Source organism: Rutidosis leptorrhynchoides, chromosome 2 (genome assembly GCF_046630445.1).
Source record: "Rutidosis leptorrhynchoides isolate AG116_Rl617_1_P2 chromosome 2, CSIRO_AGI_Rlap_v1, whole genome shotgun sequence".
In the NCBI taxonomy this organism is placed as follows: domain Eukaryota; kingdom Viridiplantae; phylum Streptophyta; class Magnoliopsida; order Asterales; family Asteraceae; genus Rutidosis; species Rutidosis leptorrhynchoides.
In genome coordinates this window covers 684,248,060-684,263,320 of record NC_092334.1, presented here as the reverse complement: position 1 = coordinate 684,263,320, position 15,261 = coordinate 684,248,060, and the positions used below count along the sequence as shown (strand labels likewise).

Sequence of the window (15,261 nt, the reverse complement as noted above, 5' to 3'; positions counted from 1 at the left end):
CACCCTTACAACATTCGCTAACATACCCTTATTATTAGAATTAAAATTAAAATTAAAATTAAAATATAAATTATATATATATATATATATATATATATATATATATATATATATATATATATATATATATATATATATATATATATCGTTTACGTATGATAAGAAGAAAAAAAGATTATGAATTGTGATCAGAATTAGGTTGCTTTTATAGGAAAAGTCGAATTTTGGGGCTCCGCGACTCGCGGTGAAAACCTCTTCAAACTCCGTGAGTCGCGGAGGTTACTTTTACAGCTCAGAGGAGTTTGGCTCTTTGTTTACCGACGGTTTATAATATATATATAATATATATATAATTAATATAATTAATTATATATTATATTATATTTATATGCATAGTTAACTTGTAATTTTTAGTCCGTTGCGTCGAGCGTTAAGAGTTGACTCTGGTCCCGGTTCCGGATTTTCGAACGTCCTTGCGTACAATTTTATATTTTGTACTTTGCGTTTTGAATCTTGTACTCTTGTGATTTCGAGACGTTTCTTATCAATAATTGGAACCTCTTTGATTGTCTTTTGTTCTTTTGAGCTTTTTGGTCGTTTGCGTCTTCAATTCGTCGAATCTGTCTTTTGTCTTCACCTTTTATTATTTAAACGAATATCACTTGTAAATAGAACAATTGCAACTAAAAGCTTGTCTTTCTTGAGGAATAATGCTATGAAATATATGTTCGTTTTTAGCATTATCAGAAGAAATGACCATTGATGAACTCGGTGGGTCATTAGAAGCGCATGAACAACGAAAGAAGAAAAATAAACATGAGGCACTTGATGATTCACTACACACAAAAGTAGTGAGAGAAGAAAAGGTGTTGTATGTACAAGGAAGGGGTAGAGGTCGTGGCTTGTATCGTGATCGAGGACGTGGAAGAGATAACAATTACCATAAAAAGATCAATCGCCCATAACCAACAAAGTTATCGTGGTAGAGGGCGTGGCCGAGGACGAGGCGGTCGTGGTTCACGTTCAAACTTTGAATGTTACAATTGTGGAAAATATGGACACTTTGCAAGAGATTGTAGACTGCCAAATAAAATTGAAGAAAACACGAACCTTGTAACCGAAGAAAATGAAAGCGTTCTCATGATGGCATATGAAGATTCCATTCCAAACAAAGACATTGAATGGTATCTTGATACAGGTGCTAGTAATCACATGTGTGGTCATAAAAATTGGTTCGTAGATATGCAGGAGATAGAAGATGGTCATGTTTCATTTGGAGATGCATCAAAGACTAAGGTCAAAGGAAAAGGTAAGGTATGTTTTTTGTATGATGGCAAAAAGACTACTATTGAGAATGTATACTATGTGACTGATATGAAAAGTAATATTTTGAGTTTGGGACAATTGATGGAACGGGGATTCTCAATTATCATGAAAGGTCGGTGGATGAGTGTCAAGAATGCAAAAAACAAATTGGTTGCACGTGTAAAGATGGAAAGAAATAGAATGTTCAAATTAAATTTACAAAGTGTGCCTGATAGGTGTTTAAAATTGAATGTGAATGATACAACATCTATTTAGCACATGAGATTTGGACATTTAAATTATCGTGGCTTGCAAGAATTATCAAAGAAAGACATGGTCCATGGTCTTCCTGATTTGGATTATACCAAACGGTTTTGTGAAGATTGTATAATTGGGAAACAAGCAAGAAACCCGTTCCCAAAGTCAGCAGATTACTGTGCAAATAAAATCCTCGAGTTAGTTCATACTGATATTTGTGGCCCGATCACGCCTAAATCATTAGGTGATAATAATTATTTTATCACATTCATTGACGACTACTCGAGAAAAACGTAGGTATATTTGCTAAAAGAGAAGTCTGAAGCGTTTGAAACTTTTAAGAGATTCAAAGACTTGGTTGAGAAGACAACGGGCTGTTTCATTAAAGCACTACGATCAGACATAGGTGGAGAATATATGTCATCTGCATTCATTAGATTTTGTGATGAACAAGGCATAAAAAGGTTTCTAACAGCACCTTATTCGCCACAATAGATTGCATGGCAGAAAGGAAGAATAGGTCCATTCTCAACATGGTTCGGTCAATGTTGAAGTGTAAAAACGTGCCAAAGGAATTCTGGGGAGAAGCTGTTCAATGCTCGGTGTATGTGCAAAACCGTTGCCCACATTCAAAACTGGGAGATAGCACACCTCAAGAAACGTGGAGTGGGATCAAGCCTACTGTATCCCATTTAAAGGTGTTCGGTAGTGTTGCTTATGCACATGTACCTGATCAAAAAAGAACAAAGTTAGACGAAAAGAGCAAGAAGTATGTGTTCATTGGCTATGATGAAAAAACAAAAGCCTTTAAGGTGTTTGATCCAATTGAAAAGAAGGTTACTGTGAGTAGAGATGTCTATGTGAATGAAGAAGCATCATGGGATTGGGAAAATCAAGAAGAAGAACATAACATGCAAGGTCCCACCAAGACCCAAACTTTAACTAATGAACCACAAGTAACTAGTATTCACTTTGAAAAGGGTGAAAGCTCAAATTCTGAACATTCTGGTCAGAATTCTGATGAAGATGATGAGCAAAGACAACAAAAGATTCGAAGTCTACAAGATCTGTATGAAACAACAGAGGAGGTACATATGGTTTGTTTATTGGCTAATCAAGAAAATGTTACATTTGAAGAGGCTGTTAGAGATGAAAAATGGCAAGTAGCAATGGATGAAGAAATAAATGCAATTGAAAGAAACAATACTTGGGAACTTGTTGACTTACCAAAAGGACATCAAGCGATTGGTGTCAAATGGGTATTTAAGAAAAAGATGAATGCTAAAGGAGAGGTTGAAAGGCATAAAGCAAGACTCGTAGCAAAGGGTTATGGTCAGAAACCCGAGATCGATTATGGTGAAGTATTTGCACCCGTCACAAGAATGGAGACAATACGATTACTTATAGCTCAAGCTGCTCAAAACAAATGGCCTTTTTATTAAATGGATGTGAATTCGGCATTTCTAAATGGAGTGCTTGAAGAAGAGGTGTATGTAGAGCAACCACCAGGTTATATGAAGGCTGGAAAAGAAAAGAAAGTCTTGAAGTTGAAGAAGGCACTCTACGGTCTAAAACAGGCACCCCGAGCATGGAACACTCGAATCGACTCATATCTAAAGAAAAACAGATATGATCAATGTCCTTTTGAACATGCTCTATATGTAAAGAAGAATAAAAAGAAAGTCTTGTTTATTGCCGTGTACGTTGATGATATAATATTTACCGGTAATGATGAGAAAATTATACAAGAATTCAAAGAAGCTATGACAAAGGAATTCGAGATGACAGATTTAGGGAGGATGAAATATTTTCTGGGTTTGGAAATAACTCAGAAGAGTTCAGGTATATTCATCTCTCAAGAAACATATGCTAAAGATGTGCTAAAGAAAGCAAATATGGATGATTGCAATCCTGTAGCAACACTAATGGAACTTGGATTAAAGTTGTCCAAGTTTGAGGGAGGAGAAAGAGTTGATGCAAACTTGTATCGGATTTTGGTTGGAAGTCTGAGATACTTAACTTGTACAAGACCCGATATCTCATTTAGTGTTGGAGTAATAAGCAGGTATATGGAAGATCCAAAATATGCTCATTGGAAGGCTTTAAAAAGAATTTCAAGATACATAAAAGGAACACTGTCACTCGGCTTGTATTACTCAGTTTCAAACGAGCACAAATTGATAGGATACTTGGACAGTGATTGGAGAGGAGATGTTGATGATAGAAAGAGCACATCGGGCTATGTTTTCTATATGGGAAATACGGCGTTTACTTGGGCATTCAAGAAACAACCCATAGTTACTCTGTCAACATTTGAAGCTGAGTATGTAGCAGCCTCTTGGTGCGTTTGTCATGCCATTTGGCTAAGAAATCTTTTGTCTGAATTGAACTTTGAGATGAAGGAAGCAACTAATATTCGAGTTGATAACAAGTCAGCAATCGAGCTAGCCAAGAATCCAGTTCACCACGAGAGAAGCAAACACATTGATGCAAGGTTTCATTTCATTCGGGAGCAAGTAAAGAAGAAGACGATACAGCTGAATCATGTGTCAAGTAGAGATCAAGCAGCTGATATATTCACAAAGGCACTCCCAACTGAGTTATTCAACAATGGCAAAATAATGCTTGGAATGGAAGATGGAAGAAACTTGAATTTAAGGGAGGAATTTGAAGGTGTTAAATTCAAGTCTACTGGATTTGTTATACATTATTTAATATGTCTTATATCCCACATGTTAGTTATGTTTGTATTAGTCAAATATGACGGTTCATTTGTGTCTATTCAATTGTAAAGGTTGTGTCGGTTAAAAGTGGGAAACTGTTACATGATGTAACTGATGTATATGTATATATATTAAGTTTATGTAAAGCAAAAAAAAAAAAGGTGTGATTGTTAAATGTGAAAAACCGCTCTCTGTCCTTGATCATATTCAACACTATAAATATTACAAAACACAAACACACACTAACAATAACATTAACAATTAATTTAATTATACAGGATTGAATACACAATCAATTGCCATTGTACTAAATTATCAAAGTATTAGTATAGTGGTTTCATAATATGGTTGTTAGATACTTCTTTAATTGAAGCTCTAATCCATGTTCTCATTTGTTTTTTTTTTAAGAAATATACAACGATAAAAATATAGATATAGATATAGATATATATTCGACTACTTCCCATATCGCCAAAAGTACATATCTCCATGCAAAGATGCTTGATTGATTTGCATTGATGAAGATGACGACGCATTTGCATTATTCTCGTATCGCACAACCCTTTTAGACGAATCACCATCTTCATTTGCTGCACCAACATTATGCGAATTGGTCACAATCATTCCCCACTGATCATTTCCAGCTGAGTTGTTAACCATACTTTGAGCCGCTTCACGGGTCCCAACTTCTAACCCTGGCTCACAAGTTTGGTTAAACGCAACTGGAAGTTGGTTTTCACAACTTTCACTATCGCATTCGCCATGGTTAGACATTAGTTGTTTAACCATGACGGGTGAATCTTCAGCTGGAAGATTTGAGAAATCGTAACCTAAAGGTTTGTGGGTTGGTATAAAGTTTTGAGCTTGGAGATGGGGATATTGGTTAGGATGGTGAGCATGATTGAGCCCTAAATCGACGAAAGTTTGAAGATGTTGTGGCTGTTCTTGATGGTATGGGAAGTACTGATGATTTTCGTGAACCCTTGTGTGCGAAAACGAACCTGGTTGGTTCAGGCCGTGGCTAAGTTGATCGGATCCCATGCTACCGCCTCTTGACCCTTCGTTTCCACTAACCTTGAACAGATTCTTTTTCTTAAACACCCTGCAAATTACCCATCCATCTTCCTGCAAAAATAATATCAAAGAAATGATTAGAAAAATATCAATTTTCTAATTTATCAACCTTTTTCTTGTGAGTTTTATGTTTGTATTTGCAGGCATAAATGGATTTTTAATCTAGAACCAAAATATGGAGCAGCTTAAATGACTTGCTCAAAAAGGAGAAGTTTTATTAGATCAATTTGCCTATCGTGTACACAAGTTAAGTGTAACCAACAACATAAAACTAACAAAGGGCTTCTAGCCCAGCGGTATCAAGGAGTCTCATTAACCTTAAGATTATGTGTTTGAGTCCGTAATGGACAAAAATGCGTGTGTGGTTTTTTTTTTTTTAATGGTGGTTAGTAGTCACTAATGGAGTCCGAACGCGATGTCGGATACACCCACTCGATCATTTCCTTGAACGAACCAATACAACTCTACCGCCATAAGGAATCCATACGAGAATCATGTGTGATAAAACCCCCTCTTTGAGCTGAGGCTCAAACGCATAGACCTCTGAAACCTCTAAGACCCATGAAATTAACAACATAAAGTTATTATCTATTAGGAACCTAATTAACTTATTTAATACGGAGTAGTAATTTAGTAGTTTATAAATGATTGTATGAAAAGGCCATACTTTCTTGCGTAATGAGGTGAAGTAGAAAGAACTTACGGGAGATGTCGTAAGGGAGGAATTGAGGGGATCATGAGGTTCATCATTATCTTCAAGCCGATATTCATGCATGATCCAATCCGTCTTTTGTCCATGTGGAGCTCGTCCTCGATAAAACACAAGTGTTTTCCTCATACCGATTTTCTCAAATGTGTTACGAATGCATTTGTCTCTCCCCGTAGCCTTCCAAAAACCAGCATTCGTCGCTCTGTTCGTCCTTGAACCTGTTGGGTACTTCCTGTCCTTGTGGCTAAAGAAGTACCACTCATTTTGTGGTGTCGATCCGATGTTACATCTCTCTGTAATAATCATTAATCCCATTTGTACATATACTATTAGTTAATTGTGCATATACTGATATACATTTTTGGAGACAAATATTGCACCTAGGAATTGAATAGTTAAAACTAAATATATGTTTAGCCGCGCGTTGATGCACCTAAATCATGATCGTAAGTAGGTGTGTTTACATATTATATATATATTCAATTGGAAAATTGAATGAACAGTTAACACAATTAATTTTCGGCCCGATTAAGGCTCAATTTCGGTCCAGTTTTGCCTTTAATTTTTAAAACGGCTTTTGGTGATAGATAAATATGAACTCTTTGATAAATTTAACAAACATTGTATAATGTATATATATTCTATTGGAGAATTGAATGAACAGTAAACACAATTAATTTTCGGCCCGATTAAGGCTCAATTTCGGTCCAATTTTGCCTTTAATTTTAAAACGGCTTTTGGTGATAGATAAATATGAAGTCTTTGATAAATTTAACAAACACGAACATAGTTCAATTGTGAGAGTGCATACTTGGTGATGAGAAGGTTATTTCCATTCCCACTAATTCTCTCAATCTTTTTTTACTCTCTATTTTTTACCCATTAGCTTCTTTTTTATTAAATCTTTTAAAATAACCCCTTTAGTGTTTTTAATTCTAATTCAATTTTTTCACTCTTCAAACACGTTTTAATTTTTTCTATTTAAACTCTCACTTTTTTATTGTTTTATTCTCAATTCTTTTTGCTATATTTCTTTTATTATATTTTTTATTCTTCCTTTAAAACCTTTTTAAATTCTTCTTGCATTTTCTCAAATTTTTACAATCTTTTAATCGAACTTTTGACCCACAATTTAATTATAAGATACGTATAAAAGTGTTCGCTCTACCATTTTTCTAAATTTTCTTCCCTTTACAAATATTTTTCTAGGTGATATTATAAATTGGATTGTACCACTTTGAAATTCAGTATGAGAATATAAGTAACGTTAACGAACTACTAAATATGTATCAATGTATAACATGCTTGATAGAACCATGTAGCCTAACTTTCTACAATATCGATAACGTAGTATAAACAATGAACAATGAACATAGAACTATGTACAAATGAAATTTTATGTGTATAATAAATATATCATGTAACACGTCACTAGAAAAACAAAAACAAAAAAAACTCATGATAGATCAACCGCGTTTCGGCCGCAGTGAAGCGCGACTAATCACAAAGCATGTATATATTCAAATGAAGAATGTATGAACAACAAATCTCAATTGCAATTCAAATTTAAACTCGATTAATGTAACTTTTATATATTAAATATCGTAATCATGTAACATATGTGACATTGGGTCAATGTTTAGATGCGTCTCTTTGTGATCGAAGGGTCTTGGGTTCGATTCCTAGGTGATCCTTTCTCAATGTTATATTTTCATTTGGTTTTACTCTTTCACATATTAATCTCCAATTTTTTTAAAGTTGTCATAATACACCCCCTTAATTTTTTTTTTTTAATTCAGTCTTTCACTCCTATCCTTCTATTTAAAAATTTGTTTTTTAATCTAATTTAACCTCTCTTGTTTTTTATTGACCACTTTTTTATTTTATTTAATATTTTTTAAAAGTCCTTATTTACTTATTTTTCTCTCTCTTTTTCTTTACAAATTATCAGTGCTACTCTCACACTTTAATATTAAATAACAAGAATACTCAAATTATGTGAATTTTAATTATTTTCCTCTTTAATTTTGCTAGGTAATGGTGTATCCTTGGGGATACACGCATAAAAGCATCATTTTCATACAAAAGAAAGGATCGAAAAGAATAAAGATAGCAATATTGGCAGTTTTTATAATTATCCGTACAACGCTCAGTCAGGCCGTCCAGCGTCATGTGTAAGCCCTGTAGGCAGCTTCTATGCTTAAGCCCTTGATTAGGCGCGTGAGCGGCACGCAGTCACGTCAATCCACGCCAAAAGCGGTTCCGGATATATCGTATAACTGAATTAATCGCGTTTGACACGTGTTCCTGAGAATTTCGGACATTCTACACCTATAAATAGACCCCTGGGTCACCACATTTCACATCTGAACTTCATTTCTCTCTGACACAGTTCTTTCTCACTCTAAAACCTTAACCGCTTAGCAATAGAACGCTACACGGACCAATTCCAAATTGGTCCAAAGACTGATTGAGGCCACCTCACGGATTTCTCATCCGTGTTCCGGGTCTGCAGGGATTCTTTCCCGAGGGCAAATATCAGTCGACAACATATCGCTCAACGCTAGACTGTTATTGTACTCTACTGGTACCTTTCGTCCGCTATACGGAAAATAGTACCAACATTAGGGTTATTAACGTTTAAGTAATTAATTTATCACACAAATTGTGTAAAACGAAAAGCTAGTTAATTATGTTAAATTATAAAAAAAAGGTCCGTCGCTGGAACGCGGGGCTGACCTCAAAAGTTGTTAATTACAATTGTGATATATTTTGCTTAATTAGCGATAACAGTTACACATTTTTATATATACCCCCTATTAAATTATTTCATTTCATAATAAAAATATCTAAAAATATATCATCCTATAGGTATTCGTTAATCCACTTAATCCAACGGATATAGATATGAATCGATGAATTATATTTAATTGTATACGAATTATAGTTAAATGAATACTGATATGGATTAAAAAAATAAATACATATATATATGAGATAACTCCGTCCATATCTAATCCATCATCATTTATAATTGTGATATCCAAAATTATTAGTTATCTATTTTAGAATTATCATGTCATAATTTATTTTTTCTTTTTCAAAACATATTTAATTTGCATAGGACGCCAACATCCATTCTAATATACAATTTCAATCGATCATTCTAGATTTAAACAATAAAATAATTGTTTTAGTGATAATGGACAATCAATGTCGTTTAAGTAAATAAAAGTAAATCATACAATCAAAATATGAGTGTTCAAGAGTATATAGGGATAATTATATATTCTTTAAGTTTTATTTCTTCCCTCTCATTATACATTAAGAGTATGAAAATTTTTAACTCTTTACTCATATCTATTATTGAATTGAATAATTAATTTAGAATGATTGCAAATGAATTAGTGGATATTTAAATTTAGAGGAAGAGAAATACTCCACGGTCAAGAAACGAGTGTTTGGGATTTATCCATACGTTCCTGCGGGCTTAATAATCGGCGCTGTTCAAAATGACATCTCTTATAATTATCGTTAAAAATTAAAAATTACAATTTAAATAAAATATTTTTACAAGTTTTAAAAGGAAAACATTTACTACTTAGTTTTTCTGTTTTAGGATGATGTAGAAAAAAGGCTTGATATATATAAAAAAAAAAAAAATCTTATTATTCACTTGTTTTTGTATTCGACACTGTTCAAAAGTATATGTTTAACTTGGATACTTTTTTCAATTAATAGAGTCATTCACGTATATATTGTAAAAATTTTAAAGCTACAAATTAAATAAAATAGTTTTTTTAAAACTTTTAAAGAATATTTTTTCACTCTATACTTTTGTATTTTAGGATGATGCAGAAAAACGGTAGATGTTTAATCTGAATACCTTTTTCAATCAACAGTATTATTAACGACATCTCTTATAGTTATTATTAAAAATTTAAAACTACAAATTATATCAAAATACTTTTTCAGAATTTTTAGAAGAAAAAGTTTTTTACTCCTTAGTTTTTGTGTTTTAGAATGATGTAGAAAAAAAAGTAGATGTAAAAAATATAGAATAGTATTCATTTGTTTTTCATTTTAGTATAAGACCATTTTTAACCCTGCCCGTGACGTCACAGACAGATTGTGCACTTTTTGGTCAAAAAGTGTAATCTGTCTATGACGTGGCAGTGGCAGTGTCAGTTTTTGACACTCATTAACCCTGACGCCCCATTTTCGTGTCAAATGCTTGTAGGTCCTACAACTTTTATTTTTTCTTTTTCTTTTTTATTAGATATGAATATAAATTATATTTTATAAAACAAAATACATATAAAATAAAAAAAGTTGCAAATATATATATATTACATAAAATACATATATAAAATAAAATAAAAAGACATAAACTAAATAAAATATATAATTAAAGGTTGGGCTAAGATAATAATATTTGGTTTAGCCCAAAAAGAGAAAAAAAAAGTTTGGGCTCTTCATTAAATAAAAAAATACGGAGTATAAACCCTATCCCATCCTTCTTCTTCATCGCAGCAACCAGCCACCATTTTCATCCTCAAATTGCCAGCCACCAATTTTTTTATTTTTTAGAAAAAAATCAGGAAGATACGGAGTAGAAAGATAGCAAGTTCTCCAACGAATCAGAAAGCACCACATCTCCCTCACGCTACTCTCCTTCTCCGTCAGATTCTCGACTAACGCCCGGTCGGCGTTTCCGGTAACGCTGCGTTAGAGGCGTTACCGGTGTCAGATTTGTGCCAACGTGTATGACGGATTGCTTTTTACGCTAGGTTATTGATGGTCTAAGGGTAATATGGTGTCGTTAAGCTAGCTAGATATTGTTTAGATTTGTCTTGTCACTTTGTCAGTTGATTATTATACTTTATCTATTTTTAAATAGATTTCTGGTTTAATAATTTAAAATCTTTATTTTTTAATTTCAACTTTAAATATTTTTATTATTAAAATATTATTTGATAAAAATTATTTGAACATATTCTAAAATGTATTTTTATTGGTATAACTCTAATCAAATGTTAAATAACACAAGTAAGGGTATATATAATAAAAGTTTAATAAGAAAAACTTAACAAGTCAAAATGGAATATTAATTTTGAAACGAACGGAGTAGTATATTTAATAAACACCTTTTGAAAGAAAAAAAAAAACAAAGGTAAATTAAAGAAGTAAATATTAGAATTCTCAAATCAACTTATATTATATCATCACTTAGACATGCATAGTTATATAAAGACTTTTAACAGGTTGAGCTTTTAATCAACGAGTTACTTTGAGTTCGTTGTTCAAGTTTTATTTTATTTTATTTTATATTATTTTTTTTTTTTTGAAAAACAAGTATTTTGAATCACAACTCACTCGCCTGATCATTTTTACGCGCACACGCGCTTTCGAGCGGAAATCCGAACCACATTACAGGGACTCGATCCTTAAACTATTCCGAGGGGCTGGCGGAGCTGACCGAAATCCTGAAATACGGGTCTGTAAAACCTCATCGCGGTCACTCCATAAATCAAGTAAATACCAGTGGCGATTTTAGGATAAAAAACAATGAGGTCCCAATTTTTTTTTCAATACTAATTATGTTTAAATGTTATTTTAGTGGTTGTTTAACTTCAAAAAATACATATCGAAAAAAATGGGGTCCTGTATTTAAATTTAGTGGTGTTTTATATAATTCAAAAAATATTTACTACATAAAAATTTAAAACTTATGGTATTTCGTGACTTCATGGGCCGTAAACTAGACTCCCCACTGGTAAATACTCTGGAATGTTTTAAGGGAGAGAACTCGAACTTGAAAACTTCCACTCTCATCCAACGCACAAGTTGAGTTTGAAGAATACTTAGGGCCTGTTTACTTTCTATTTAATAACATATTCCTGTACAGCTCTTAATTTGGTAATTAAAATTGATGCTTTTTTGACACTTAATTTTTCACTTAATCTGAAAATCGATATGTTTTCAGGAGTCAAAAAATCAGACACCCTCTAGAATAAGAGCTAAATAGAAACAGAGAAAAATTCAGGGAAAAAATTAAACAACAACAACAAAACTTAATCTCACATAAGCGGGATATGGGAGAAGTAAGTTATAGACAATCATTCCCTTATCATAGAATAAAGAAAAGTCATTTCTCCATCAAGAATGAAACACGTCAAGAGTAGAGAAAGTCCCCCATCTCAATATTCTACGGATAGAGAGATTGTTGCCGAATGGACCTCCGACCAATAAGTAGATTAAAAAAAATGTTACACATTATGAATATGACAGAATAAAATTCCAGTCGGTTTTAAACATGCCCAATTTAGAAAAAAGTTAAACAACCCCTTAATAGTTCGATTAATTTCACAAGTTAAGCTATATTTATTGTAGGCTATAATTAATATCGGCTCAACCCATTTGAAAATTCGTTCAATAAGCCCTAAGTTGAATGACAAATATGATAATAATAAAATTATTAACAAACCTTGAAGATCCCATGGCTCAACTTTGTTCAAGTCAACTTCTCTAATAACATCCATATCAAATTTCTGAAACGAAATCTTTTTCTTCAAGTAATAATGCAAAAGCTCTTCATCCGTCGGATGAAACCTGAACCCCGGTGGTACGCCACCGCTTGATGATGCCATTCGATGCACCAAACACTTGATCAATCGATCACTTCAGATTTATTTATATGTATAATAAATTAATATTCTTGTATTAATCAATTAATATCAGTCTAAAATTGATGTGAAAAAAGTTATTATATAGTGAGCTAGCTGGGTGTCAACGAATTGCTGAAGGAGGAGGATATGATTGTGATGATAAGAGGAAAGTTGACGGCCGGTGACTACGCCGGCGGAGTAGGTTAAAGGTAACGTAGATTGCAAGTTATAGTATTTGGACTCTTGGACATGATCCATGCAAATTTTTGCTCTTTGCCTACGCGCATCATATCTCAATCTCTAGGCGAGTGAACATTTTTTTTACTACTATTGTACTACCTTGTGTTTGCATGTGGGTTACTTATTTATAGTTGATTTTTCAAATAACTATAAAGTATAATCAAAAGAAATTATTAATATATATTTAATAGAGAGTATCAATTTACTATTCCTAATATTATTTTATTAGTAAAATTCACTTTTTCAAAATAACCCTCAATTTTGGTCAAAAGTACAAATCAGCGTCTAACCATAATTTTCATAAATGACCCCCCAACTTTGATCAAAATACAAATCAGTCCCCCAACCAGAATTTTCATAAAAAAATCTTAAATAAACTCCATCAAAATCTACAACGGGCCATATCTTCTCGCTCGACGCGAGCTAAAATTTTTCAACAATACAGTTGAACTTAAAATAATTTTACGAACACAACACAACTAACTACTCACAAAACGGATGCATTTTAAAAAACGCTAAATGGTTTGGGCCACCTTTCATACACATTGTTTTTTTTTATCCAACCACTTGATTTTCCATTAGGGCCTGCTTTGAAGTTTCGCTGCGAAGCGCGGGTTCCTTAACTTGTTTTCATCAATCGATTAAAAAACCAACAAAGATGCATTACGAAACCGCAAAGCCTCGCAACTAAAATTTAAGGGCTTTTTAAGTCGCGAATCTAGAGCTTAACGAGCTGAATAGTGGAGTCCTCAAGTGAGTTACTTCAAATTTGGTGAAATTTTACATAAATTTTAGACTAAGTTTTTGTAGTTAATGGGGTTCTAGGACACCCCTAAAAGGGGTTAGAATTGCTCCTGCTTTTATCATATATCTCCTTATTAAGCTTCAAATTTACATATTTAAATTTACCCATTGTTATATTTTTTTCGATGTTGCATTGGTCGCATGTTCTTGCCAAAAATTGAGCTTCACATTCTCAAAATGTACTATACGGTTTAATTGGCGACCGATAACCACTTGGTGTCATCGGCGCCAATATTAACGAAGGGTGGTTGGTGAAGGGAGGCTTTGGAGTAACATTGTGTGATTATTGAGGGCCCCTTCTAAAGTGATAAGTTATATGATTATACCTTAATGTATATTTACTTCATCTGTTCTAAGTTAATAGTCCTGATTTGATTTGAAAGCCTTTATCTTTTAACTTTGACTATAAATAATTTTATTGCGTTGTATAATATTTGATAATAATTATATAAAAAATGAAACCACTTATAAACCATAATTGATTCCTAAAATTTCATTAAATATTATATAATACAAAAAAAAAAAAAATCAAAGTTAAGAAATAAAGATTTTCAAAAGTTAAAACATGACTATTAATTTGGGACGGTTAGAGTATTATGTATATGTAAGTTTTTGTTCTTTCATATTTCAACTTATAGGTTTAAAAATATGTTCAACTATCAGCTTTAACTATGTATTTTCTACTTCAATTATCAACTCGTATTACTGATATTGCCGATTTTATAAACGTTTTCCCATAGTTTTTGAGGCAATATCTGTTCTTTTTGTCCATATTTGAATCAATTATGCGAACTTTCGATATTTAATAAATTATAGTTGATTTTGGATAATTTTAGAGTTTTAATACTTTTAGAGCTGAATGTGGAATCAAGAGCTATGTCAAAGATGATTGGATGCATAGAAGCCGAGTTGAAAGAAGATAAAAAAAATTGATTTATGGATGATGACTCAAAGAGCCGTTTGCCCTTGAAAAAAGTCACTTGGTATCTGATGGTAATTTAATCAAAGAGTCGCTTTACAAGAAAGCTTATCTCGAAAATTCGTTCAAGAGTTTTGAGGAAGGCAAGAAAGTGCCACTTTGACATTGTAAAGCGTTACATATAGCAAATTTGTTCTAGGATTTTGAAGATCATCTCTAGGGAAAAAGCCTCTTTGAAATGATGAAGAGCTGCTTTGTGTTGTAGAAACGCCATTTTTTCTGAAGAAAGAGCCTCTTTGGTGGGGCAGTTCACAAAGCTATGTAAGGAAAAGCTAGGGTTTTTGAAGCATATGCTATTTTAGAGCTAAGTAGATTTTGAAGGTTCCTAATGGATTGTGGGAGGTTTTGTAGCATTGGAGGTTGGAAATATGTTGCAATCATCAAGGAGAAGTTCATTATATTGTTTATTCGCTAAAACACTTATTATGTTAGGTTTAATTCTTACTATTTAGTAATGAATTCTTATCTAAACATGTGTATGTGCGATTCTAGCTTGATACT

General features: G+C 32.8%; 2 protein-coding genes across 2 annotated transcripts; one reads left to right on the top strand and one right to left on the bottom strand.

Moving 5' to 3' along the window:
- The first annotated feature begins 3,005 nt into the window (after window positions 1-3,005).
- Window positions 3,006-4,355, top strand: LOC139890322 (uncharacterized mitochondrial protein AtMg00810-like). Its single transcript, XM_071873211.1, has one exon. The coding sequence runs from the start codon at window positions 3,006-3,008 to the stop codon at window positions 4,353-4,355; it is 1,350 nt and encodes a 449-aa protein (XP_071729312.1).
- Window positions 4,356-4,742: 387 nt separating this feature from the next.
- On the bottom strand, window positions 4,743-12,719 carry LOC139894007 (protein BEARSKIN1-like). Its single transcript, XM_071877214.1, has 3 exons — window positions 12,557-12,719; window positions 6,064-6,362; window positions 4,743-5,411 (listed from the first exon to the last, which is right to left on the bottom strand). Exons 1-3 carry the CDS (start codon window positions 12,717-12,719, stop codon window positions 4,743-4,745), a joined length of 1,131 nt encoding a protein of 376 aa, XP_071733315.1.
- Window positions 12,720-15,261: the final 2,542 nt, after the last annotated feature.